Genomic DNA, 25,614 nt, shown 5'->3' with positions numbered 1-25,614 from the left:
CAACTCATTACAGCTAATGCACACTTCAGTGTGTTCATAAACATTATTTTAAAGGCAGCAATAAATTATGCCAAGAAATCTGTCAGGTTTGTGAAGGAACCTATAGCATATATATACAGTCATTTCAAATGACATAATTATGAGGAAATCTGGATCATAACAGAGTATATGACATACATAGATGGAACCTGGTCATCAAATCAAGAGAAGTCAGGCTTTGTGTGCTGTACACGGTTAGCAGTATTTTTCTTCAGGGAGAATATTAAATAGATCAAAATAAATGACCTGATGGCTATTTTATACAGGTGATGAGAGGCAGAGAAAACAAGTGAGTCCAGATGTTCATATGGGCAACTTCTAAGACTGCATAAAGTAAGACCATGGAAATCAGTTAAATTGCTCATTGAAAATCTATTTGTTCAAAGTAGGATCACGACTTCCTCCAAAAAGTCATTGTTTGATCACAGCCATGTCTAATGTCAAGGCTGTAATTTCACACTACACCATCTCTGCCAATAATGTAAATGTGGGCAATCCTGAGTCTCAGGCCAGCAACACAGTACATATGTGCTGATACAGCTGTTTTGAGGTAACTGCTGTTACTGCATTGCTGCAATAAGAATGGTGACGACGAAAAAAGGCTAAAAAGGGTGAATTTTTCACCTGGGTGGACTCATGAATGGTTTATAACATGGCCACAAAACCCCTTGTTGGCACATCTGCTGGCTGAAAATTAACAACTTACAACAGACGGGGCTTTTTAGGCCAGTTTCATTACCAAGACCCGCATATAATAAAACTGGGCCCCAAGTGAGCAACCAAAGTAAATTCTCCAGGGTTTTTACTAAGGACTGCAGCAAAGGAATAAAGAGATAGCAGCTTTTAGAAATGTGAGATCTGTCACTGATTCCAGTACCAATGAAATGCAGGTTACTACTGACTTCATCTGAAACTGTGATCACAGTGATAGTTAATATCCTAAATCTGACCATATTTCCAGTTGGTATCATAGCCATACACACTGTAAGCTATGATTTGGATCCCACAGAAAAGCGTCAGGAGTACCCTTTCTGGGATATACAACGTCAGATCATGAGATGATGGTGGATGAGTTCATGGAAAAAATACATTTAGGCTGTCAGAACAATTAGCTAGGAACAAAAAATATCTGGGCACTTTGTGAGGATCTCAAGTCAAGAATGAGGAAGACTTCTTCAGAAGCATGGACAATGCTTCAAACACAATCTATCCAAAGCAGCTGTTCTAGACTTGGTTAAAAAAATTGCTTATCACAGAGAAAAGTGTTTCATCAGCTTAGCCTAATCTTTAGCTATAGAACAATATACTCTACCACTAAGAGGAGGCTTATCTTCTGAATACACTATGAAAAGCATCTGATTTTTTTTTCTACAACCTCCTTACCTCCTTAAGACATCAACCACTCAGCTTCCAGTCACTTACATAAAATAAAGGACACAAAACACAGTGTTACTGGTCAATTAAAAACGGCAACACGTTCTCTACCCAGAACCTGTGTGTGAGGGAGAAGACAGGCATTATATAGTGAAAGAACACTCTAAGTCATAATCCCTTCTCTATCAATTGGTATTTCCCTCTTTACCATCTGTGAAAAAGTCCATATATGTCACAGTGTTCATGCAAAATCACTAATACGGGACAGGGAGTTGAAAGAAAACACTTGTTTTCTGACATACCGTCAAGAGTTCCACCCTAATCTGCTGGTCAGTGTTACCTTCCCCGCTTTCCATGACACCATCCTGGGAAAGATATTGCTCTGCACCACCAGCACCTAAAAAGCCCTTTACTCTATAGAATTTGCAAAACCAAATAAATACTCTAAGTAACTAATGCAGTGTTTTGTCCTGGAAGTATATCTGGGTTCAAGTAGAGTATTCCACACAAAGAAGTGGTGCTTTTGCCATTAGAAACATGGGAGCTTTGCTTCATTTTGTCAGAGAGCAAAAGGAAGAGAGGGCAATGAAACCATTAACCAGCTCCTATGTGAGGTTAGCGTCAGTTTCCCGCTCCTTGTAACACCACCAGAGAGAACAAAGCAACTCACATAACCTCATACTAAACATCCAAATTTCATCATCAGTTAACTAAGTTACAAGAAACAAAATACACAACTGTAGTTCTCTCATGGATTCTTAATCCCACAGGTTAAAGTTGTGATCTAAGGAAAAGTGAAAGAACATTAGTGAAAAGCAGTATGGTGTTCAAACAAAACACTGCATGTTGTTAAACTCTCAGATTATTTCCTTTAAGAAAATTACTTAGGACATAAGCAAAAATGTACAATCGATCCTTCTATCAAATCAAACAATTACATTAAGGTTCAGTTTACAAAAGGTTAACAAACAATTAATAGCTGTCTTAATAAATAGGTGTTTACTTCTCATCTCTGTCAATCCAATAGATAGCTTCTAGCTACTTTCTACTGGTGTAACCTTCCCAAAAAGGGAGGTATAACCTACCCTAAAATTTACTTACAACACATTTCTCTAACATGAATTACAACTTATAGGCATCATTTATTAACCCTTCATAAAATTCTAAATAAACCTTAATATGAAACATGACTAAATTGATACTATTTCAGCCCCATACCCCAGGACACATCAAATACTAGCTCTTTCAAGTTTTTATTTAAAATTCTACATCAGCTGGGTGTCACATCACTAATTGCAGAATCACAAATGCCTATCATGGCTTAGCCAACACACTGCAGACAAAAGAAGTGAAACAAAAGTGGTGGGGGAAAATCATAGGTTCAGATTCTTCCAAAATAAATGTCCTGGTAGTTTTTGTTGGAACAAACATTGATACCATGACAAAAGAATCAGAGAGCAAAAAACTGGAGTCTGTTGTAAATCAAAACATTGGTTTTCCTTCTTTTTAGAAACAAAAACCCACAATATGTCATAATATAAATAAATAAATCAGAAAAAAAAGGTAAATTCCAACCCCCATCACTAGGATCTTAAAAAGGGAACAGCCATCTATTTCTTGGATGCAGCCCAAACTTCTCTTACCTGCAAATTTTCAATATACTTAGAAGTCCTATTTAGTGTATCAGTCTTAGGGAACATGATGTATTATATTTAGGTCTCCCTTTTTTTCCATCCAGTTTTTCAGCTTCAACCCTCCACCTTAGTTTTTTTTCATCAAACTGCCTGTTAGTTTAATAAAGTTCAGCTCAGACTTATACTTTTCCTTTACTTTCAGAGCCTCTCTCTTCATTTTCACAGTTCTCCACAAGGTCTTCATTCTCCTGTGTCTTTTCTTCCTCTTCCTCCTCCCCATCATCTCCAAAAGTCTCTTCCTGCATTGTAGTAAAAGTGAAAGACCTTGCAGCAACTTGTGCAGCCAGACCAGATGTGAAGTTAAAATCTGTTGATATGTGGAGCTGGGCCAGCCTATCCTTGATTTTTGAATGTAATGCATCTTTAGAGGGAGGCTGTGAAACCTCTATTCCATCCACACTGCTCAGCTTGAGCTCTTCAGCATCCCCTTCACACTGATAATACATTCTGTCTTCAGCCCCCATAGAAACATCTGTAACTTTATCTGTAATACTGTCTTTGTTTTTCTCAATCTCAGGATCTTCATACAAATATTCTGTCCTGCTTTTATCAGCAGCATTCAATTCTGGATTAGAGTCTTTTTCTTCAGATTTATCACAACTTTGGCTGCAGTCCCGCTTTTCTGTATCTGAATTCATATGTGAGTCCACATTATTTAGTAGCTTCAATGGTTCTACAGGAGACAAGGGTTTCACTGCAGCTTAAAAAGGGGGAAAAGATTAAATGATAACTAAAAGCAAGCTGCTATTTATAAATAATTTATTTGCCTGAAAAGATGCAAGATTATAAGGGTTAAAATTACTTTTAAAAATCCCAAAACAACAGAAACACAACCCACACCAAAACTTAAGTGTTTTCTAATCACAAAGCTGAAGTGAAATGTGATGGCTACTGTAACTATTCCTTAAAATCTGTGATGTGAAGAGACAGCACAAAATTGATGGTGTTTAAAGCCAGCATCAAACATAGAAGATGCATTCAGTGTTAAAGCAAAACCCAGGTAAAACTACTGTAGTGCATACATATTTAACTGTCTTCTTGTGAACAACAGTTTACCTAATCCACTAAAGACACCTGGTACATGAAAAAGTCCTTGTAGGCAATATCTGATCTCATACACCACAACATACAAATACAACACATATCCACACAGTCAGGTCAGGCGTCCTCACAAATAAAGTGGTTTAATTTAGCCTCTCTTGAAGTTAGTAGCAGCAGCGAGTCCCATTGCCAGCAACGGGATGCTGGCCAGGAAGTCTCTCCTCCCAGTGTTAAGGGTTAGTGTAACTCGGTACAATCACTCCTTGAAGAACAGACGTCTTTCATTTTAAGAAAACGATATAATGTCCATTTCCAAGTAACAGATTCCCTAAACTGCAGCAGCTCCGTTATAGTAGCAGCACGAACAAAAATGAGAGTGGCAACAGCAGATTCCCAAGTTGCATTTCCCTTTCTAATTCCATTCTGACTTTACCCCTGCAAGCAGAGATGAAAATAACTCTGGGAAATACACAAGCTTTCATGGGAAGCAAAATTAATGGTATTTTGATTTTTCAACCATATCCTATTTCAGCAATATTAACTTTAGCTAGCTGACAGCAGGCACATCATTCTGATTGTCACATTGATAGCTATTGTCATTAGCACACTGAAAAACTGTGGCATTGAATGTGTATTGTACTGTTTGCTTTAAAACCTTATATATCAAAGGAGCACTGCACCAGACTCATCTCAGTTGTTTATGGAGCAGTTCTTTCCCTGTCTCATACAAAATATGTTGCTACTTATTTCTGCCCATTTGCTTGAAGAGACAGGAATATGCAGAGTAATCTTATCATTTGGGAGCAAACTTCTTGCCTACTTCCTCCAAGGAATACTTTGAAAAGCAAAATTTCTCAAAAAATAAATAGATACTTGAGATTGGTAGCTGGCCAATTTGTGGAGTTGACAAGTTAATAAACAGGGTGAAATCAATCAGTTTTGAGAGCATGGTCTTCCAAATCTGATAACTAACTATAGAACAATTGTTGTATGCACAAGGTGGGAGAAGGGGAAACAGCTGGATACAACACAACCACTGACAGAATAAACTTTTTTGCAGGGGAGAGGTTAGGGAAGGCTAGAAGTGATTCTGCAGCAGAAGGAAGTGTTACAGTGTTTGACAAATGGAAATTAAGCTACTAAAAACTCAGCAGACCTTTTCAAAAGCACTTCCATGTAGTGGCTCAACAGGAGGCCAAAGGATCAGAAACATAAGCTTACCTACAGTCCCATAAACTACCTACTACCCAGACTGGGCCTTGGAAAACTTGCTTTAGTTTAGTGCTCTCCTAAGTTGAATTTTTTTTCTTCTGGAATGTGGTAGGGGACTTGGGGAAAGCCCCCCCGAACATGCCTTGGGAGGAGGCTGTTGTGTAGATCCCCGCCTCCAAGCTGCCCATCAAACCTACCACTCCCCTCATGTTATGTAATCTTCAGTTATGCCCACCTTTATGTCAATCACTTTTGTACTTGCCCTCAGTTCTGGAATGTTCTTAAGTTCTTTGTCTGAAAACTCAGCAGACCTTTTCAAAAGCACTTCCATGTAGTGGCTCAACAGGAGGCCAAAGGATCAGAAACATAAGCTTACCTACAGTCCCATAAACTACCTACTACCCAGACTGGGCCTTGGAAAACTTGCTTTAGTTTAGTGCTCTCCTAAGTTGAATTTTTTTTCTTCTGGAATCCAACCTATCATCTCCAATTGACTTCATGTTGTGCTTTTAAGACATATCAGCTTGTTTGGAGCTGACCTCTTATATGGAAACCCTCACCAGCCCCTCCTTAAACAAACCAAAAACCCTCATGTCCTTGTTAGGACAAGTCAGAATGGCTAGCTGAGTGCCTTCACTAACAGATTAAAGCCTTTGAATATTTCAGGATCTTTTTCCACAATAATCACAAGTTAGGAAAACACAGGGTTTCTGGAATTTGATTGTCCTGAAAAAGCAAGAATCAAGAGGACTATGGAGAAGTGGTATCATGGCCATCCATTGGCTTGGGCCAGTGGAGACAAGCATATGAATATTTCTGGATTTCAATCTTCAAGATAAGGCAAGTCAGAAATGTAGAAAGTGCAGATCACATAAATGTCTCTTTAAGGACTGACTTGTGCATGGATAAATTAAACCATAATTTGCCAGGGTCCATGATATCATATTTACTGACTTGTGTTTCTTTTGAAGAAATATTGAAGGATTTCCTTAAAAACCAGTAGATGTTATATCAGGTGTACATATTAGTCTGTCAGATTAGATACACACAATCTGAGCCAAAAGAAGACAATATTAATTACTTTCTTGAACTGCCCTCATGTTATCCATGTTTGTACAGGATGGAAATAATCAATGATTAGTTCTATGCAGCTGGAGAAAATCATACTTTCTTCCCTCCTCACCCTTTTATCTCTAATCCTAAACCAATGTAATAGGAAAGGAAAAGGAACCAACATGAGCCACAAAGGCTTTCTGGGTGAACAGTTACTGCAAACCACAGGAGTGAGCTGACTCTTTCCAGCTATGGCCACAGATAGCCTAAGGATATGCTGATATATGACCTAAGGATATGCTGATATGTATTACCAGCTCAGGACAAGTATTACTTACTTAGGTAAGGAAATGTCCTAGGCAAGTTCTCCTGACAAAAACTCTTTCTGCAAGAGTTTCACTAGGTTTGTCAAGACTCGAACTGGAGGTAGGATGATCACTTCTTCCTCCAATAGTTAGGAAAGGAAGACTTAAAGAAATTTATGTGAAGAGTTGTGTGGTGTCATATCTAACAGAAAAACAGAAATCTTACTCCTGAGCAAACTCTAGTGCAATTTGACGTCTTGGGTTTTTAATGCAACTAGAAGAGAAATCAGTACCAATGGTCAAGTAATCTTTTTTACCACAATTGTAGTTTAATGGATATAAAGAAGAAAATTGCTAAGAACAGATATTTTTGATGGTTTGATACCAAAAGAGACAGTCTCATAAATAGGCATGGTCTATTACTTTGTGGTGCTAGTAAATTACTGAAAATTTGCAATCCATGATCATTTTTCTGGTAGACACTGTCAGAGGAAGAATCCTTAGATACGGTGCCAGACTTGAGGGTTGTTTTGCATAACATAGAACATGGAACTTTTTAGAAAGCTTTTCCTAACATGTCTTTAAGAGGAAGAAATGAAAATAAGAAAAAGACAAACTCCTGCTGATTTTAAAGAGAGCAAATCAAATATCTTAAGCAGTGAGAGGATTCAAATTTTAACAGAAAGCTGTCTTGTTGAGGCAAGAGAAATTTTCGTATCCTGCTTTCAAGTGCAAGTGGATGGAGCTACTCAGCAGTCCTCAGAGTTAGTAAAGGTTAATTTTAAAAGAATTCTTCTTAGGTGGTTTGTGGTTTTTTTTTTGGTGAACATATTCTCTATTCACTCTCTCATGGAAACAAAAGCCAGTTTTATTATTTTATTTCTCAAATATTTCAAAGTCTAGCTCTTCAGTTTAACCTATATACTTTTGTATGTCTGGGATAATTTTTCTGCTGGTTTCTTTAAATTCTGAAAAGTAATTTATTTATGCACCCTGATAAAATTTGTATTTACTGGAAAGCCATGAAAAAAAGTCAGTTCAATTTGCATGGTTTATATCCTGACAACTTTCTTTATGTCTTAGTATTTTTGTGTGTTTAGTATTTTAGCTCAGTGTTTTGTTTAAAGCCAAATTCTCACTTCTATGAGTTAATTTAAATATATAGTAAAATGATTGCTAAAATATAAAAAGATAGAATGGCAACTAAGACCACACAGCTCTATCAAAGACACTACTACAGATAAGCACTGTCTGAATTCCAACATAGTCAGAAATTCATGGCAAACAGACACCTATGTTTTTTGAGGAAGGAATAAATTTTCAAAAGAAATGCTTACCATGTTCACTGAATAGTAGCTGTTTCCACTTCTGTCTTTCAATTTCTGAAGCTTTGAATCCCAGTACAGATTTCAATTCTTGTAACACCCTCTTAGATTCCTGTCTCTCTCGCTCTTGCCTCTCTCTTTCTTCTTGGGAGAAGCAGTAAAAATCTTCCCTTTTGTATTCATTGTCTGTATCTGAATAATCAACATATGCTTCCAGTTCCTAAAGAAAGAAAGGAAGAAACTCTTGATCGTCACTGTCAGGTGGACTCAATCCTACAATCTGATTCATGATCAAATGATGTCAACACAAATCAACCACAGTAATAGGATGGAGCCCTGTTTGAGCACAGCCAGAGGACCTGACACTGCTTTTGGTGGTACCTGTATGATTTTGGAGCAAGTCCACTAATTAATGAGATTTACCTTCATACACAAATAGGATCAAGTGATATACCTTGAAAATGGGAGACCATTTCTCTGTAATTACAGGTGGAAATAAGCAATGTTGATGTGGGTTTATTTTTTTTTTAATTTACACTGTAACCAATTCTTGGTAGTCATGCATCTTGCTAATTTAACTTACATAAATCCTTATTAAGAGGATATAGAGAATAGCAAACTTCTATTCCAACTTTAAATACATTGGATTACAAGCATAAATAAACAGAGCAGCATTTATTTTATAACAAATTTTCAATAAAGTAATTAGTCCCAGCTTTTTGATATGGAAAAACAGCTAGAGAAAATACATGTAGGGGACAAGCAAGGGAGGGACAGAGCACAACATGGATGTTCAATGTGCTTTCAGAATGCATCTGCCACTCAGTTCTGGGATGGAGGAGGCCCACTTCTCTTTAAGATAGTCCAACCATCACTGAGGAGTTCCTCAAACAACAAAAAATTGTTCAGTGTTCAATTGTTCAGTAAAAAAAATCCAAAAATGCAGAGTCTAAGCAAACTGAAGGCAGGATGACTTGTGGTTGAATTGTCACTTTTGCAGCTGTGTCTGTTTATCCAGCAAAAGTAGGACTATTTAATATACTGATTTTTAGCAATTCTCACTTTTCATTACTCTGACTTGTGTTGCTGCTCTCCTTTGGTCACTCATTTCTAATGCCATATAAGAAAAATGAATACCAGTGCTCTTTTCCAGGATGGGGAATATCTCCCCAAGGAACAGCAGAAGGAATTTACACAATTTTTTTGACAAGTCCAATTTTGAAGTAGTACTGGACACTTATTTATCTGTCTCGGCAAGACAACAAGGTCACTGCACAAGCAACTGAAAAAAATAATGGATACAGCAAATAATCCCCAATTATTATTTTAAATGTATTTTAAATGATACTTTTTCTTTTTTTTTTTACCTGCTCTTCAGGGATTGGATCTTTGTTTTCTATGTATATGGCAGGCTGTGTTAAAGGTACTGTAGTATGCTGTAGGTTGTCACAGGAAACTTCAATTTTGCCTTTAGGGGAAAAAAGAAAAGGGATTTAAAAGAAGTAAAATTGAGTATTGAATTATGTTTCTGACTCACTCAGGCAGGGTCCAGGTATTTTCATTTACATACAGGAAAGAAACAGTGAGAAGGCTGGTTAGGTTACACTGAAACACTGTTAGACAGCACATAAGTAATTTGGCTGTTTTCATAGAAGCTGGGTCCAATGGAACTTGTGCTGAAACACTTCAACTAACAAATCTCAGAAATTTTATAGACTTTGAAAACCTGCAGATGGCAAGCAAAATCAGGAAAACCAGAAGAGACATTGTTCAGAGTTTAAAAAAAATTATAGGTAAAACCACTTCAAATGACTGGAAAATATTGGAAGAAATAATTAAGGAACGTTTACAGGAAGGTATTTGTGAGGTAGCAAGGAGACAAATAACAGCCAGTGTGGATTTGTTGAAAATAGAAGATGTTAATTTTGTAATGCAGTAACATGTCTTGCATATAAAAAGAACCAAAGATAATCCTGCATTTTGTTTTCAGTAGGACCTTTGACATGATGTCATGACATCTTTATAAGGAAAATGTAAAGGCCAGGAAAAATTGCTATTAGGTGCGCAGAACAGCCTCTTGGATCATCACAGCATGATTACCATTTTCAGACTGGAATACATTGAGTGAGGATTTGTCTCAAGTCCAATACTCTCCAATATTGCCAATGGGTGAAAGAGAGGTGTTGCATCTCATTAAATCTGCTGATCTGGGGATAATCTGCAAGAACACTGAAGGGCACCACTAGAATAAAAAATAATATTGGAAAATCAGAGAAATCAGACCCAGCAGTTTGGTGACAGTGGCTGCAAATTTTTGTGCTTTAGATTAGCCAAGTGCACAAATGCATCACAACTGACCAGGGAGTGCCACTGAGAAAGAGGTGAAGAGCCTCATCATCAACTCTACCCCACTGCAAGCAAAAAGCCAAACTACAAACTAATACATACAAACAACAGCACTGACTGTTAGACACATGAAATAACATTTCTATTCTGGTACTGATCGGGTTGTGGATGGAACACACTGCCCAGTCTGAGGCCCCTTCATTCAGTAACACAATGGGCCAACTAGAGGGAATATAAAGGAAAACACTAGAAATTATAAAGAGGACTAAATAAAGTAGTTATCAGGGAAGAGCTGAAGCATAGGGACCCATGTAAAGACAGAAAGAAGCATAATAATCATCTTTGAGAATATAAGAGCCATCAAGAGGAAATGGATTTCCATTGTGGGTGGATCAGAAGTACTGCTTTTAAATTGCAGCAAGAGGTACTTCTATTCAGTAATAACATTCTACTGGTAATGGAATTAAGTGCTGGAATAGATGCCTGGAAATACTGTACAATGTCTCTAAAGAGAGTTTTTTAGGAAGAGGTAAACAACATTTACTCACAAATACTAATTTACCCTTGAGAAGGGGGTAAAATGACCTTGCCAAGCCCCACCTAACCCTATTTTCCATTTCTAATCTATACACTGAATACTTAGGGATGGTGAGATTGCAGCAGAGTACCATAGCCTTGCTCTTAGAAATAGCTAAAAAAGTTGTGTACATCTGCAAAAATTGTTTAAAAGGAAAAAGGATGGAATTTAAACAGTTTGAGGGCCATTGCTTCAAAGAACATTAATACAATGCTGTAACTAGCCATAAAGAGTACTCCACTCTGTAATATTAGCAGTAGATTACTACATGCTTAAATTGTTGAAGCTTTAAGTGATAAATTTTATTAGTGATGAAAAAACGTGACAGAATAAAGAAAAGAAGCTGAAAATCTAGGAAATGAGCAGGGATGTATATGCAGATGAATGATAAATAGGTCCATCATTGCTCAAGGAATTTAAATAGAGGTGAATTCCCTTAAATGTGCTGAAGTCCCACTTGTTCTGAGGCTCTGCTATGTACCTGACAGGATCAGTGAGTAAGTAAAGGCACTGATTCTAGAAATACACAAAATCATGTAAAGGAAGAAGCCAAACTGCATTCCCTGAAGGAACTATGCTAAAATATAAGATACATGCTGGTGTCACCACTAATGACAGGCTGACAGGAGGATGTGAGTGTTCAATCTACTACTCTTGAAAGGCTTTGCTTTGGCTGTTTAATGTACCTGTAAGAAACCAGCTCTGACATATAATGATTCAGGGCAAGAAGCACGTACTACTTGTTGAAGGGGACTCACCTCTTTATACAGATGCTCTACTGGCTCAACTGGTTAGTTGAACTAAACATCTATTGCAGCAGAAGTGCTCAGCATCCACTTAGGCAAAATGCTCTAAACCCATGAGGTTCTTAAAACAGCTGTTGTCTAAAGATTTATTTGGATAGTAATGCATAAATGTAAAAGCTGTGCTGAGCTGTTATATTAATTCAACAGGAAGGTATCTTCTCCCAAAGAGTTTTCAGAAAGTATTAAAAAAAAAAAAAAAAGAGAATTTATAGAAGTAAGTTACATAACATGACTGACAGACCAGTTGTTGAAATTTGTAGGAAGACAGCAAAAGAATTGAACTTGATTTCATGTACAGCTTGACAAGGTCAACTCACAGAAGCTGGATGGCTTAGAAATATATCAGGAAAGTCAAATGTTGTCAGATAAAAATAGTTTTCAATGACCAAAATAAGTAAAAGTAGCTCCTGTGGATTAGTTCAGTAAACTTGTTGCAAAATAGACGTTCAATCCCAGCACATTTCCCACACAATCCCTTCCTTCTAGATCACACCTGAGGTTATTTTTGTACTGAATTTTAAAAGGAAGCAAGTTATAAGAAAAAGGCCTGCTGTGAAATTTATATACAAAGTAAAAATAAAACTAAAATAACTAAAAATACTATTGTGTGTAGTCTAGAAAGAACTCTTAAGGAAAGGAGAGAAGAAAGATCAGTGGAACTGCAGGCTGTGGAGGGCATCAACAAAACACAACAGGTCAGCACATGCAAGTGTATCAGACTACATCTAACATCCTCACAAGCTGTTTTACACAGCACCGAGGGGGAAGCTGTAAGACTGCACTATCAGGCAAAGTACAGGAGTTTGTTTATACCATGTCTGGACCTGCACAGAGCTTGCAAGAAGCCTCCCAGTGCTCCCAGTTCTGATGGAAGCAAGAACAAGGTTGGCCTGCCTGCCTCTAGGCCCACAGCAATATATTTCTATCTACTGGCTATTCCACCTATACATCATTAAGAGCATATTGCACTTCAGATTTGGATTTCTGTAGGTAACTTGCTGATACCCCAAGTTCCCCCTCCAGTTTTCCTAGTGCAGTCTCCATTACCAGCATTTTTCAGATGCTGGGCTGTGCCTTCCTAGGACAGTAAAAATGCTCCTGGAAAAAAGAAAGATTAGAAATTACAGGTTCAATTCCTTGTCAGGAGAGCGTAAGTTCACTTCAGTTATTTAAGCTGGTTATGCCTCACAAGAAGAGCATGGGCAGTACAGATCCCTAATGAGAGGGACAACAAACAAAATGCTGGGATATGCCGCTCACTAAGACTTTTAAGAACGCCAGAGATTAGCTCACTCTCTTTGAGAGAGGAGGTAAATGGGTATTATATGCTCAACATGTCCTCCATGATTTGAAATATTTTAGGAAATGTGATTGTCAAAAAAGTTGCATGATAATGTCATTAACATTTCAATTAATGGCATCATTTTAATGCAGTAAATAAATGTAAATCTTGAGGGCGATTCATTAAAATCCTACCCCTTCACAGGTGATTCACCAATGAAAGGCAAAAAGCCATGATCAGTCTACACCTGAAAATGTAACCATCAGAATCCACAGGTCTAACAGACTGAGTTAACACGTTTGCATTTTTTGCTGAAACAAAAGCTTCAAAGCCATCACAATGAAAAAGTCTGATATAAGGACACAGTTTTTCAAAGTGTACGGTTTTAAGACCTTTTTAGCAAAAATTCTGATACATAGGCCAAACACTGTCATTGATTCCTTTGACCATTTCATCTCTGAAGTGAATCCCATTAGCTGCTAAATTAATGTTTCACATTTACCTTTTTTATTTGGGTTTCTTCCACTCATTTTTTCCACCTGAGAAATGGCTTCTTCCCAGCAGCTGTTGCTTGCCTGGATATGAGGCTGAATAAACTTTAGTTTTTGTTCCAGAACCTGATGGGCTTCTGTTGTCAACTCGGGCGTGTCCTTAGTGCTAACAAGCTTTTCAAGCTCATCCTCAAGAATTATTACCCTAAGTAATGAGGAGACAAACAGCAGTAAGTATTAATAAGTATTTGGCTTGACCATTCTTTCAATCATTTAATGTAACATACCGTTATTTTCTTCAAGTTTTAAGAACCCATCTCAGTCCATTCCTCAAAGATGCACCAAAATTTTAAAATTTAAATATTTTTTCTACATTAAGATACATTGTTTACCTGGATTTGTTCTTATATGTAAGATTAAAGGAGTAGGACAGTCTCAACTGTTTCACCAAGGCAGTGACAAATCTTTAAGGATATTTACTAGGTAGTTACTATGAACTGAATATTCTTCTAAAGCATTTGATATGTGGCAAAATCAATGGAAAATAATTGTGTTTTCATATCTTTTATAAGGGAGTGACAAAAGCAAGGCAAAATCTTAGCGTACTGTTTATCTTCAAGTTTTCACCAGATACTCAAAGAATACCCAGGAAAAATATCAGATTTCATAGTAAACCAAGGATTTTTGAGTCCACACTGTGTAAAGATATGGCTATGACTGCAAAGACTTTTTTGCTATTAGCTGGGGATACAAGCTGACAACCCAAAGTTCAAGTCCAAAGCTTTCTGCGTACTCTGTTCATTCACGTGTAAACTTACTCATTGAGCAGGGCCTTGAGGTGCAGCTGCAGGCTGCGTACTGCTGTCTGGAGACTGTTCAGCTCTCTGGACTGCTGCTTGCTCCTGGCTGGCCACTGCAAGCCCGACTGGTGCTGGGTTTCGAAGTAGCGGTAGAACTCGTAGCTCCTCTTGAGCTCCGCCAAGCAGGCCGCGTGCGTGTGCGGCAGGCCCTGGGTCACGTCGCGCAGGATGTGGTGAGGCAGCCGCTCCGGGCACGCCGAGGGCTCGGGGGACGCGTTGGCTGGGGACAGCAGCAGCGCCAGCCTCCTGAAAAATTCTGAACTCTGCCCTACCCAGAGCTGAAAGAGGACCTGCAAAACAGGGGAGGGTTAGCTCTGTGCACCTGGGAAGGCAGTCGGCTTCCAAAGTAAATGTACAGATACACCATGGGAAAACATTCTTTGGCCAGCAACAGGAACTTTGAAAAACTGCAAAAATCCACTGACTGTTTTTGAAGGGTATTCCAGAGCATGTGAGTTTTGGATCTTGTGAACCTTAGGTGACTGTTAATTCCTTGATGAAGGATATTAAATGCAAGTTTGCTCATAAAGTTGTCAGAGTCCAAAACCTCATACTCCCGTCGGCCAGTTTAATTATTTGCTATAATCTCCACATACCCTACAGCTCGTAAAGGGCTGCCAAAATTCCAGTGGCAGCAAAGACATTTTTCCCTTTATAAGCCAAGCTGTCATTTCTACAATCTAGTAACTACTGCATTGCCCCACACCCAACCTTGAAACATGAGTCTAATTGCACTGTACTTCAACAAAAAAATATCCTACATCTGAAGGAAGTTGAACTGCTAACTTATTTATTTTTTTCAGCCAAAGTAAGAAATTCCACCAATACTACTAAGGAAGGAAAGGCTTTTAAGAAATGGATTGATCATGGTACTAAAGAGGGCAGTCCATCTGGAGCAAGGCAGTTCAAAATTTCAATTTCTTGAGAACTTCCACTTCCAATGAAATGAACTGTTTTCTTAGTTTAAAGAAGTTTGCTCAGTAGACCATGACAGTAAAGCAGCACCTTTTATGTCTAAAATGAAAAGGAAAGGTTATGATACTTTTCTCTGTAATAATGGCCCTTATTAAAAGGGATCAGCTCTACGTGATTATGGGGTACAGGCAGAAACTTGTTTGCAAGCATTCCAGACCAAGGAAGACAAAACATTTACTCATCACATCAAAAATACTTGGTTGCAAACTGAGAAAGTATTCCAAAAGAAAAAAGAAATCTCAACTGACAAAAGATGCTAATGAGAAAAAAGAATACATGAATGACATGAAATTAATTTGGGGTACACATGCAAGACTGATTTGGCTGGGTGCAAAAATACAAATCAAACAAATGGGCAGCAATCACTCAAGTGTCCCTGAATAAAAAAATCAAAAGCTCATGCTGTAACAAGCACAAAAGAAGGCCAATCCCTTCCACCAGACATAAATCACAGGCAGTAAAAAAGTAGCACACAGAAATAGTGGACTTCAGGAACTGATAATAATAATCAAAAACCTACCTGAAAAAAGGCACAATGACAAGAGAAAAGCAAATTCCAGATGAATTTATGGTTGCAAGCAGCTTGCTCTGTCAATAACTACTGATGATCTTTGCTGACACAAAATATCCACCTAGCTCTCCTCAGCTTAAACTGTGATTTTTTTCTTATGTGAAAAGTTTTCACTCTTTAAATTGCTTTACTTCAAGGACAAGGTAGCAAAAAGACACATGCTACAGCTTAGCATGACCTGCATTTTAATATAAAGACAAGTTCTTTCAAAGTGAAAAAAAACCCCTGAGGTCTGCACATACATCCAAAGCTCACCACACAATTATGTTGCAAGGTTATCAAAGTATGTTATACCTACCCAGGAATTTGCTTAGGACTGATTTATGTTAATTTAGCTTCGTTCAGCTATACCACACTCAGCCTACATTGCTGGCTGTTATGAGTTACCATAAATTGAGATTTACTAGTTGTTGTGAGCATAACTGTATCCAGAAAGCATCCTCACCAGTTTAAATAAAACAGAGTTCAGTTAAATTACTGCAAGTTGCAGGTAAACAAAGGCTTAGCTTACAAGCTCGGGCACCTCTGACTGGCTTCTTGTGCTTAAAAAGAAGTGGGCAAATTAGCAGGCTTATATGGTTGCAATTAGAACTTCAGCTAATGAAATGCAAGAAAAAAAATCCCAAAAGCTGCTATTTATTGGAGCTCTTAGCTTAAAGCTAATTAGACAAAGCCTCAATGTTTAGTAATCACTATTACTGTTAGCATTTACTGTCAGAACAAAAGAAGTCAAGGTCTATAAATTAAGAGAAAAAAATGCAACAAAAGCCAACCCCAGAGAAACACAGAAATCATATACTAATGGAATTTTCCATTAAAAAAGACAATGCTAAAGGGAAACTGCCCTGGCAGAAGGTCATTAGAGTATAAAAGGCTTGTATTCAAATTAGATCTTCTTTCCAATTGACTCACGCAAATTAAAAAAAATCTAACATCTGAAAACAAAATAGATTAAAAGGCCATTATATGGTTGTCACACTGTTCAGTTAAAAGTTTTTTAAAGATCAAAGAACCACACTGGCACATGGCAGCAGGGGTCCAAGCTTATGATTTCTGCTCTTCAGTGTGACTAAATGCAGCTACTCCCTTTGGCATTTACAACTCATTTGTGATTTTTGATGTCTCTCCTTTTATTCACATCAAGAGATTAAATAAAAAAGAATTAAGTACAAATCCAGAAATTGTTTTATTCAGCTGGGATCAGGTGAAATCAGAGAGCATAAAATCACGTTTAAGGGCATTGATCAAGCTGATTATAAAACACTGACTTGAACATCCATGATTTGCAGAAAAATCCTCTAATGTTGTATTGAGTAACTTCTCTTTCTCTACATGCACAAAGAAATCAGGTGAATGCTGATAAATACAGAAACACATGATAAGAGCCTGAGTGATTACACCTTACCCTCAATACAGTGTGTTGCTACAGGCTAGGATATACAAGCCACAGGACTTCATCACAACAGAAAGATTTTCACCAGGAGCCTTCATGGATGCATTAAGCCCTTCTAGGAGAGCTTACCTTGAGTGCAGGCAAGCTGAAGCCATCAGTCAGATTGTGTGCCTCCTCTTCAGAGACCTGCTCTTCACTCAGTCCCAGACCCAGCTCCTTAAAGGGGACCACACAGATGTAGCTGGTCACATTGTCACTCTCCGAGTTCAGAGGGTAAGTTTAGCTGGAGTTAAGGTGGTAAACAAAGCCACTTTCGCAACACACAAAAAGGAAAGAAATACTTAATAAGGTTTCTTATTCCAGGTAATTTTTATGAAATCACATACTTTCATCCCAAATCCACCTGAATCCTGTTTTGCAATCCTTATTTGAAGCATGAGTTTTGAAGGCTCTTAGAAGGATGAGAGATAAGACACTGACAAAACACCTATGTCAAAATACAAACATATAAAAATAAACAAATTAGACTGATGAAAAATCCCTGCATTCCTTTTGAATGAGTGAAACAGCTTACTTTTAAATATTGAGTTTCCAAGAGATAGTTCATGTCAACCTTAAACCAGAAATTGACAGAGGAAAGAGAACAATTGTGCAATTTTAAGTTTTAAAGGTAGCCTGTGTTATAGACTAAACTCAGGATGTGAATTCACTGAGAGGTCTCTCTGTGGATGGACTGATCAGAGGTCTATACAGTAAAAGGTTTTTGACATTCCAGAGAGCTCTGTGAAGAACAGGAGCTCCCTGACTGTGGCATGCCATTAACTTTTTTGATATATCACTGTAAAGACATCTTGGCAGGATGAATAGCAAACTGGTATCTATCAACACCATTCAGCACATTTAAAATCTCAATAGGAAATGCACATTTCTAGTCCTTAAAAATATTTAAAAAGTAGGAAGTAAGCCCAATATAACTGATATCAGAAAACAGAAAAAATAATTCATAGACTAGGCAGCATTTATTTTAAAATACCACTAATTTTAGGATAACCTCATGCTGGGGAGGAACAGTTCAAGATTTTTGCATGTTTTCTGATAGTTACCCAGTCACAAAATAGTAAAAGTCATTTTAAAACAGAAATGTAAACTTATGGCCATAAGTACAAAATCACATCTGTTCCATATAAATATATATATATATATATATATATATTTGTAAAGCATTAATGAAAATATGGTCTTAACTTAAAAGATTTTTTTTTAATTTATGGTTTGATCTAGAAACTGAATGCGCTCATCTCTTGCACATAAAGCCGATTAGAAGCACTTGTCTCTTGTCCAACTAATGTGTTTTCTGGGGGAAATTACAAGTTCCATCTGCTTTCACACCCAAATTTTCCACGTGCCAAATTCTCATAGGATTGAACTTGCAAAACTGATTTGCTCAAGAGATGTTTACCAGTTAAGTAGAAGAACATTGCAGGAAAAAGTAATATTCTGTGTCCCAGGAAACAGTAAAGTGTCCAGGATCTAAAAAACCACATTTCTCCCTCCTTTATTCCTAATGTCTGGAAAGGAAGAAGCCTATTAAGTGTTCAAACAAAACCCTGCAATGTAAATATTACTGTTGTCACCAGCAGCTGCCTCACATAAATGGTGTCTACTCTAAATTAACTTGACAGCATGCCCAGCAGAGGGAGCACATAGGATAATGGTGATAACTCCATCAGAAATTGAAAAGACAGGTCAAAACCCTTCAGGACCACTAATCTTAGAAACTACTTGTACTCCCTGTTAGCCTTCTTCTGCAACATAGCATTTCCAACATTATGAAAGCCACAAAAACAGTTGGACACACATGGATTCCCAAGTCATGCTAAAAACATATTCCATGCAACATCTCAAATGTGAGGTTTGACCAAGGAGCCACTTACCCATGCTGTGTCTCATCCAGGGATTTCCAGTGGCCTCCTGCACCTCCTGCCTTGCCCTCCTCTATTGCAGCCTTTCCACTCCCATTTCTATCTGATAGATGAAAGCAGAGAACTGATCCCATGCCCCCATTAGCTTCCTAAGGATCAAACATTTAAAATGTTTAAATATATACACACCATTATATACAGGAACATACTTCCTTCGTGCACTTTGATCTCTTAGTATTTTTAGCCCTACTGACTTCTGTTAAAGCCAAAATACTAAAGCCTAACTATTTTATATTAGTTTTTAGATAGAATTTTTCTATGTCTCTGTGAAAATATTTCATTAATCTGTTTAACTTACATGCCTTATTAGCTTGAAAGAAGAGAAGGCAATGCTACTTAATAATGAAATATCAAATCCAGAAGGAAATACCTGCACAGTGAATGTCTAACCTCTATAAGGTTAGACACTCTTATTTACCTATAGAAAAACAAGAATGCTAATGTATCTCTGTATGTAACAATTTTAACATTCATACTTTAGTCTTCAAAAGCACATTCCCATCTGAAGACCTAACAGGAGGGCCTCATTGGATCCCTGGGAAATCCAAGCTGCTCTTCTACAAATTCTCACCTGCTCACCAGGGGCGAGCTAAGCATGTGATGAACTGGCTGGTCAAGCTAGAAACACTGCACTGAAAAATGCCCAAGTGTCTCTATTCAGATATTTCAGCATGGCAATTTAGGCTTTTATAATCTCAGAAGGGTACTACTTTTTGTTTAGCTTACTTGTTTTCTTGTGTGAACTTTCCCTCTCCCTAGTTAAAGGTGTCTGTTTTTCTAAGAGTTCATGATGCAATAACTAAATCTTTACAGAGGAGAAGGAGCAAGTTTTTACTATATTTACTACAGGAAATTTGCAAATGTCCCTGTGCTCGGTGCATCTCAAAGACACAGAATGCATTTTATATGCATTCCATTCTAATAAGGTAAGATATCACTCAGTTTAAAATACTTCTATCCAATGTCTGGATTTATCTAATAAAAGAATAACACTATTTATACCTTGACAGCAAAGAACATCACCTCACAACAAAATCCAAGCTTTTAAAATTTAAGTCAAATGCCCAAGTTCTACCTATTAAAATAGTACAAGGGAAGTGGAGTATCAGACCATTCTGCATCAGCTGAGAATGAGATTATTAACATCAGCCAGTAACATAAACTACAAGATTTCCTCTATCCAGCTTGTATATAATCACATCAGATTCCCATGATGCAAAACCCACAAGGCTCTTAAGAATAAAAATGTTAAGCAGCTAGCATGCCAAGGGAAGCACTGCCTGACTTACCACACAATTCAATGGAGGACAGTGCAGAGAGCTTTTGAACTGGTCTGCACAACATCCTGTAAATACTTAACCCAAAGTGCCTAATTTCTAGTTTAGGCTTTCAGCCATTGCATCCTGCTATAACCTCAGATTCTGAATTAAAAGAGAGATACTCTTTTCTATGACATTTCGTTCTGTGATTTTGAGCAACGCACTCTTGCTGACATGAACAAATCAGAGCAAGAATGGCGAGAAAATGCTTAGTTGTTTCTGCTAGTACCCAGCTGTCTCTCCACATAAAATGTAAGCAATATGACTTTCCATCTCATTAAATCACTGGTCTACCAAGTTTGACACAACTGCCTGGTATAAGGCTAAAATATGAATGCATACTTTCTTTTCTACATGGGAACAAATTTTAATTAGGGCAAAATTATATCTGAAGGCAGCTATCTAACTAAAAGAGGGTACACTAGCCACATGCAAATATTGCTGAACTTCTACTGAATAGAAGTGAGAATGATAACATATCAAGTTCATGCAATTTGTATCACCATGAATAAAGCTGTGACCTAAAATTTTAATTTTTTGTCACATGTTTATCAGACTGATCTCCTTCTAACATATTTGAGATATACATTAAGAGGAAGGCTTAATTTGCTGCAGTTCATGTGGTAGGAGAAAACCAACTCTACCTTTGAGCACAGGGATGTTGAGTGAAAGGCCATATTGTTCAGAGAAGAGGATATTTTGGTGCAAGGGATATTCTGGGCTAAGAGGAATTATAAAACAAAATATTGAAGAGCCCTGAAACACATCATCAGCACTTACACCAAAAGCATGGGTGTCAATAATGATACAATTTTTTCAGTGCACTGAATCTCATCACACAGCACAGTACACAAAAAGGCAAATTTAAAGCATGTTCCAAACCAAAGACAAGCCCCAATTTACCAAGCTACCTTTTCTTTCCTTTGTTTAGATAAATAATTAGATACTGTATGTTTCTAGACATCCTAACTCTCAACATTGACACAAGTGCAAGTAGGCAACATGGACTACCTGAACTGGTGGGTTTTTACAGAAAGGATATTTTTTCAGCATGTACAGAGTAGCCAGTCTTGCAGCTCGGAAGTTGGCTCTGACGGATCGATACACGGCTTTCCGGAGGCCAATCAGGTGCTGACTAGGATGCTGTCCAGCTTTATTAAATGGGCAAGCAGCACTGACCCTGTCAAGCAAACTTGAAAAGTAAAATGTGATACAACTGTACAGTTGTCCTAAAGTATTTTTAAAAACAATACATCGGTTTTCCTATTTCATTATTTAGAAAGCTTTTTCAAATCACTCAGTAACTATGAGACTAAACCCTGAACATATCAGTGATATATTTAAGCAAAATTTCAGACAGCAGCCAGTATTCCTCAGTAAATATCCTTAATCTATTCTCATCTGAGCTGTGGCAAAACTCCTGAGCACATTTATTGTCTCTAAAATTTTCCAGAATGGTACAGTAATTGCAGACATGCCATAACATTATCTCAATCAGGATACAAAACTATTACAAGCCCACTATCAGCTTTAGAAGTTTTAATAAACAGGTATTTAACATATACCTCTTTATATCCAAATTTAATTTTTCAATAATTTTTCCAGAAAAAAAGGTGCCAACACATAGCTTTCCATACAAAACACTATATTCTTTTAGCCTTCCTCATGCAGAAAGTTTTCTAGGTGAAGAAAAATATTATTTGAGAGGTGACATAGATTTTTATCATCATGCAATGAATGATGAGTCTTGACAGGCAAACACGACATGTATACACCTTACAAGCATATTGGAAAATACATTTGGTGTCTGGCTATTCAGGTGAATATACCATTTAAAAGAAATTATGCCATTTGCCTATTAGAATATAACTCAGATTGGCTTAGCACTGTAAGAAATCACCTCATCTGGAAATAAAATGAATTGTGAACTGGGTGAACATTGAACAGGTCTGTGTAACTTTAAGCTCCAGCTGCATCTTTTCATGAACAATCTCTGGAAACAGCCTAGGTGCACTCTACTTGCTGGGACTATTTTACTAGAATCAACTCAGGAATAAACATGGTCTGGACAACATGGCAATCAGTTGTGATTGTTTGGGGAGTGGAAGCCTGTTTCTGCTCTCACCTTTCCCAGGGCAGAGTGAAGAGGAGATTTCATGTGCAGTCACTTAAAAGGGAAAAACATATAGGGTACCTGGTAAGCCTGAGATGGATTGCTGCATTGGTAACTATTTCTGTAGTCCATCTGACTAAAAAGCTGACCAAGCTGTCAGCAGACTGACACTGCCAGGAAAATATCAGTCCTACTCCATGTGCTTAGCTGGACCATACAGCACATTGACTGGGAGGGGAAATAGCTTGTGGCCTTCACTATCAAATATGAACATCAGAGCAGCCCACCCAGTGAGCAAGGCTGGAACCTATATCACTATGTTTTGCACCATTAACACAAGCAGATTCATGCCAAATATTGCCAGATATTGAATATGCTAGCTGAAATACAATATTAAATACATGCATACCATTTTAAATTATGTGTTACTAAAATGGTTTATATAACATCTCATAAATGACTTTAAAATCTGAAAAAAAAAAACTGTGTTCATTTCCATTTCTAAACATAAATTTAAAATTCTAGCCTTGCTGTATCTTTCATTAGGGAACACAGCACGTAATGCAGTACATGCCAGTCTCTAACCTTCCCCCTGCTTTTGGAAGTAACAACTGGAAGTGTTTATGTATAAATTCTCACATGAGTTTGTAGACCTGCCTGTGTGAATTGTCAGAAGAAAGCTAAAAGAAAAGGAGCACAATTCTTCTACCATAGAAAAGAGTCAAGAGATCTGCTCTATTACAGTGATGCAGACTTTTCCAACTCCTGTAGAGAACAAATATAGCGTAACTCATGCACAGCACATACTGTCAGTATTCAGCAAAACAATCTGCTTTCCTTCTGGAATGGATTGTTTCAGTACTTTTTATAAAAATATTCTTTCTTATTTGACTAATTTAAATCAGTAGAATCTATTACATGTCTTTCTGTCAGGCATGTCATATCCCTAAATTCCTATTACCTTCACAGATCACAGAATGATTGGGGTTGGAAGGGAACATGAAGATCCTCTAATTCCAAAGCCCCTGCCATGGGCAGGGACACCTTCCACCAGGCTCCTCAAAGCCCCATACATCCTGGCCCTGAACACTTCCAGGGATGGGTAAGTCACCATTTCTCTGAACAATCTGTTCCTATGTCCCACCATCCTCACAGTCAAGAATTTTTGTCCTAATATCTAATCTAAACCTTCCCTATTTCAGTTTAAAGCCATTCTCCCTTGCCCTATCACCACACACCCTTGTAAAAAGTCTCTCTTTTATCCTCTATGTATTTTAATTTGACTTACATGTTATAAAAATGTTATCAGCTTTGCATATCAGCCACAAGTAGCAAAAAGCAAAGAAAGGGAGAATTTCCCCTTTCCTACAACTCCAAACCCATTTTACTCTATAGAACAACAACATATTTCTACATTGATTTTACAAACCAAATCTTAAATTGGCTTTCAACTTCTAACAAGTTTATATAAACACATTAATAAGAATCTATTACTGCACTCCACCATGCAAGCAGTTCTCTAAAGATGCTAATATACATCCATATGTATTAAGTTCACAGAGCTTAATTCAAGTTTAAAATACAGTAAAAAGGGAGCATTTTGGAAAAGAAGTCAATTATTTTGGTGACAAGCGAGGGAATAAACACTTTCTGCTTACTGCTGCAGCCTTTCATTACATATTCTTTCAGTTCTTGTTTTATGATGTGCAAGACAATGGGCATATTTTCATTACCCTCCAGAAATTCCAGGCTGCAACCCGTGATCAGGCTTCATTTGGCTAATTTCAAATGAAGCAGTTAGACAGAAATATTGCCCTTCTGCCTCAGCAGAGCACTGCCCTACCTTTGTTACACAATTTCTGTAATTTAAGCTACCCAGGTGAGGTCTTGGCCATCTCTGCATCACAGAGCTGGTACCACGCAGACACACCTGAAATTCCAACAGAACATTAAACATTTCTAAAGTATTTACTGAAATCAGAATATCAAGTTGTCTTGATATTCTGATTGATTGATATTCATACTGGAATCAGAATATCAAGTTGTCTTTGAGAGCAGCTAATATAAGAGAAGACTGACAGGATTACAGAATCACAGAACAGTTAAAATTGGAAGGGACCACTGGAGGCCATCTAATCCAAGCTCCCTGCTCAAGTTATTAGTTCCTGATCTAATTTCTGTTCTAGTTCCTTTGCTGCAGTCAGTTTTACCAGGAGGAGAATGAAAGCAAAAGGATGTTTGACTATCTGAGTATAGCAGTCACTATCACACAGTAATAAACCACTTAACCTATAGAGAACTGACCAAAACCTCATCAGTAATAATCTACCATTTACAGAGACAGTTCAGTATCAATTAATAAGGGGAAAATAGGGTAGAATAAAGCAAAGCCATAGATATTTCAATGGATGTGTAAATTAGCCTATGAGAACAGCAATGGATGGTGTCATGGGGAGGAAACCCAGCAGTGGAGCACGAGGAACTTCAGGCCAAAACTGCAGACCTGGACTTGCCCTGTCAGAGTTTAGCTAAGTACAATCAGTCAAAGCTTGAACTCGGTACTATTTAAATAACAGCTTCAGTACCTTTCCATTCACAGTGTGGTCAACGCACAGGCCAAACTATGCTGAATTAGCAGTACCTTAAAACAGCTGCACATGTAACACTGACCAGGATGCTGTGCCTCATTGAAATCTCATTCCTTCGAGGATGTAAAATAACAAAGGAGGATACTCAGTAACTTTTCAAATTCAACCATTCCTATTGCCATGAGACTTCTTCTGAAAAAGCACTAAGATTTTGATAACCTTACTAAAGGAGAACATACTAAACTTTGTTCTGCTGAGGTTTACTGTA

The 25,614-nt window shown here is 37.6% G+C and overlaps 1 protein-coding gene across 3 annotated transcripts in view; it reads right to left on the bottom strand.

Moving 5' to 3' along the window:
• Positions 1-2,647: 2,647 nt before the first annotated feature.
• VEZT (vezatin, adherens junctions transmembrane protein) overlaps positions 2,648-25,614 on the bottom strand; it is a 49,247-nt gene continuing 26,280 nt past the window's right edge. For 2 of the 3 annotated variants that reach the window (XM_021527969.4, XM_085569075.1), the window contains exons 6-12: positions 21,688-21,837; positions 17,474-17,621; positions 14,364-14,695; positions 13,557-13,750; positions 9,411-9,511; positions 8,056-8,263; positions 2,648-3,807 (exon numbers count right to left, since the gene is read on the bottom strand). In XM_021527969.4, the coding sequence (XP_021383644.2) occupies positions 3,227-3,807; positions 8,056-8,263; positions 9,411-9,511; positions 13,557-13,750; positions 14,364-14,695; positions 17,474-17,621; positions 21,688-21,837 (1,714 nt within the window). In that variant the 3' untranslated portion in view covers positions 2,648-3,226. The remainder of the gene's footprint in view (positions 3,808-8,055; positions 8,264-9,410; positions 9,512-13,556; positions 13,751-14,363; positions 14,696-17,473; positions 17,622-21,687; positions 21,838-25,614) is intronic. The other variant, XM_021527970.4, reaches the window with a different exon arrangement.

Source organism: Lonchura striata, chromosome 1A (assembly GCF_050655825.1).
Source record: "Lonchura striata isolate lonStrDom1 chromosome 1A, ASM5065582v1, whole genome shotgun sequence".
Classification (NCBI taxonomy): Eukaryota; Metazoa; Chordata; class Aves; order Passeriformes; family Estrildidae; genus Lonchura; species Lonchura striata.
This window is presented reverse-complemented; position numbering and strand designations above follow the sequence as displayed.